Source organism: Dendrobium catenatum, unplaced genomic scaffold, assembly GCF_001605985.2.
Source record: "Dendrobium catenatum unplaced genomic scaffold, ASM160598v2 fragScaff_scaffold_365, whole genome shotgun sequence".
NCBI lineage: Eukaryota > Viridiplantae > Streptophyta > Magnoliopsida > Asparagales > Orchidaceae > Dendrobium > Dendrobium catenatum.
In genome coordinates, this window is record NW_021318827.1 from 100,794 (window position 1) to 104,053 (window position 3,260).

The 3,260-nt window shown below is 43.2% G+C and overlaps 1 protein-coding gene across 1 annotated transcript; it reads right to left on the reverse strand.

Moving 5' to 3' along the window:
- Positions 1–1,662: 1,662 nt before the first annotated feature.
- Positions 1,663–2,841, reverse strand: LOC110113881. Its single transcript, XM_020846590.1, has one exon. The coding sequence runs from the start codon at positions 2,839–2,841 to the stop codon at positions 1,663–1,665; it is 1,179 nt and encodes a 392-aa protein (XP_020702249.1).
- Positions 2,842–3,260: the final 419 nt, after the last annotated feature.

A 3,260-nucleotide genomic window follows, 5' to 3' on the forward strand; every position in this document is an offset into this window, starting at 1 on the left:
AAGAGCGGAGATCTGTCATTGGGTAGAAGTCCGAATTCAGTTGGCGGGCGGGGAGAACTCCGGCGTTAGATGGTATTCAGGCAAAACTACAGAGTCGCAGAGTTCCGACGTCAATGGAAAGTAGAGCAAAATTCCGGCGTCCCGTGGATGTCGATCGAAATTCTGGCGTCACTTGGAAGTCGGGTGGAATTCCGACGTTACTTGAAAGTCGGGCGGAATTCCGGCGTGACTTGGAAGTTGGGCAGAATTCCGACGTCACTTGGAAGTTGGGCAGAATTCCGGCATCACTTGGAAGTCGGGCAGAATTCTGACGTCCCGTGGAAGTCTGGCAGAATCCCGACGGTGGCCGAGGAGGAGTTTCTTCCCTCCTAATCTTCTCTTCTTCTTCTTTCTTCTCCTTTCTTCTTCTTGCGTTTCCTTGCTTCTTCTTGCTTTTTCTTGCTTCTTCTTGCTTGGCCCCCCTCTCAAGAGAAATGAGGAGTCTATTTATAGATATTCTGGAGTGGCATGGCCCGTAAATAGACAAGAGATCAGGGGCAAATATGGAGTGGTTTTGATGGATGACTGATATTGAATCCTTTGATTGTGGACCATTTATGAGACATTTGAAGGTCTTAATGATGTCAGAATTTGACGATCTTGAGCTCGTTGGATTCGTCTCATCGAGCCGCTCGATTTAATTATAAGCATGTTATATTTGGAAACCATTTCATAACTCAATTTGTGGTACAAACTTTCCAACATCGCTTCGGGTCCTTGATTTGGACTCATTTGGGCTCGGATTGAGTCAAATTTGGTGTCATTGGGTTTGTATTTTCGAGACACTCAGTTTGATTGTAAGTTTTCTGAAATCGGAGTTCAAGTGATCCCAAATTTAATTTTTGAAGCTTCCAGCTTGATTTTGCCTCAAGATTCGTGCCCGATCAAGATAATTTTTGCATTATATAATAGACCTAAAATCTTGCAAAGGTTAGCCATGTTTTTTTTCTTTTGGCGAGGACATGTACATGAAAAACAAACTCAACAAAGCATCATTAGCAAGCATCCTATCCAATTTTATGTGAATAGGGGAATCCTGCCTTTGATTGTACCAAGTATAAAAAAGGCCAACAGAAGAAAGATCAAGAATGCCACAGTCAAAAATAATATTGTTAAGCTCACCCAGTTGGGAAGGAAAAGCACAGTTCCCGCCAGCTTTCTCTTCCTCAAATCTATAACAATTAAAGTCTCCCATGATAACCCAAGGAAGAGAAGGATCAGGGACTAAACTCCTCATTTGATCCCATAACGGTTTCCTGTCATTCACATTATTAGCAGCATAAATAACAGTAATTAAAATAGGCTGTTGAGAGCCCACCGAGAGAGAACCATGGATCATTTGAGAAGAAGAGAAAATGGGGGAGAAGGTAATTAAGTCTGGGTTCCACTTTAACCAAATTCTGCCAGGATTAGAACTACTAAAATTATTACAACTATTCTCATTGCTGAAAATCATGTGAGAATTAACATACCAAGGATCCGAGAGGGCCTCATTATTGGACTTAGCTTCTAAAATACAAATCATACTAAGATCAAAAGACTTGACAAGCTCTCTACAAGCTTTAACTTTGTTAGGGTGATTGAAACCCCTAACATTCCAACAAGCTATATTAGGAAAAATCATTAATTTTTTGAATTTTTAGCCTTCCTGGCAGATTTGGCTCTGGTTTGCACCGAGACAGGAGAAGAATGGGATTTGTTAACAGAGGAGTTAGGAGAAGAAGGGGTATCCAATTTTTTGTCAAAGTCGTTCGGAATAGGATTGTAATCGTTGTCATCAGACTCTTGATTTTGAGTGTCTTCTTCAGATTGAAGGGCCGCAAATTTATTAGACAGCCTGACATTAATAGGGGGAATAGCAGACGGAGGAGGAATATGGCTCGAGGAAGAAGCTTCCTCAATGGGAATGTTAAGATTAGGAATATTAGCCTCATTAGGAGTGCAATTGATATGGCTAGCAGTTTCCTTTTCAATTGAGGAGGCTAAATTAGGCAAGGTTTCAACGGTAACATTTTTTCTTTCCAAAATAACCCTAGGAGGAGAGGGGGGAATTTCGGTCGACGCTGGAGCTCTGGGTCTTGGGTTTCTGCTGGTACTCCTTCCTCTGTTCCTGGGCTTAGGCGGAGGAAAAACAACCGGGTTGGGATTTGGGTTGGATTTGCAAGAAGAATAGGTATGAACCATGAATCCACAGCCTTCACAGCGGCTAGGTTTCCAATCATAAATCACCTTAAGTTGGATATCCATCCCTTCAATATTAATCGGAATTTCATCCGGTAAAGTCGAATCTTTCGAAACAGAAACACACACCCTAGCAAAAGTCAATCTAGCTCTTTTAGCAGTAAGATTGTCCACAGATAGAGGTATACCGATATAGCTAGCTATAGTCGAAATACCTTTCGGGGTCCAGAGGGCAAGAGGAAGATCAACGATTTTAACCCATATAGGAATCGAGGAAAGTTCATCCCTCTTAGGTTGAAATTTAGGAGACCATTTTTGCAAAATAAACGGTTTTCCCAACAGAAACCAGGGCCCTCCGGACCAAACCAAGTCATAATCTTCTTGGTTAGTAAACTTGATCAGGAAAAACCCATCAGTCAAGGATAGAAGAGAGAACGAACCTTTCAAGATCCAAACCTTTTTCATGGCAGCAAGAAGCCTTTCATAATATGGCCTTGGCCCCAGAGAATAACCGACTAGAGAGAAAGACCAGACTGAGAGACCTTCAGAAAGATCCTCATCTTTAAAAGTAAGCCTTTGACTAGGACGAACAAAGGATACCGGAAAATCTTCTTTCGCCATGGAGGGGTTGGCCAGATTCATAGCGAAGGAAGTTTCGGGAGAAGCCGGGGAAGAAGCCGGAATAGGTCCCAGAATCGAGGTATTCCGGAGCGGAGGGAAGTCACCGATCTCCATCAGGGAGAGGGATCAACCTCTCCCGGATGAAGGGGGTTTGAGCGGCGCCGAAACGATTTCGAGGAAAACCCTAGATCTCAGATATTTTCGAGGGCTCTCGAAACGAAGTTTCCCTATTATGTATTTTCGGACTCTAATAATCTTTCAAAGAGTTTAGAGGATCAAATCCGCGGAGCAACTGGCTGGCAGCCCGGGCAGCTGCCCGCTCGCCACCAAATCCACCCTGTCGCTCCTGCTATAAATAATGCCTCCCGGGATCTTCTCCTCTTCATCCCGAGTTTTTTACTGCCTCTGCTTCTCATTTG

Coding starts and splice junctions, on each gene's coding strand:
- LOC110113881 (XM_020846590.1), bottom strand. CDS start 2,841: ATGGCGAAAGAAGATTTTCCGGTATCCTTTGTTCGTCCTAGTCAAAGG.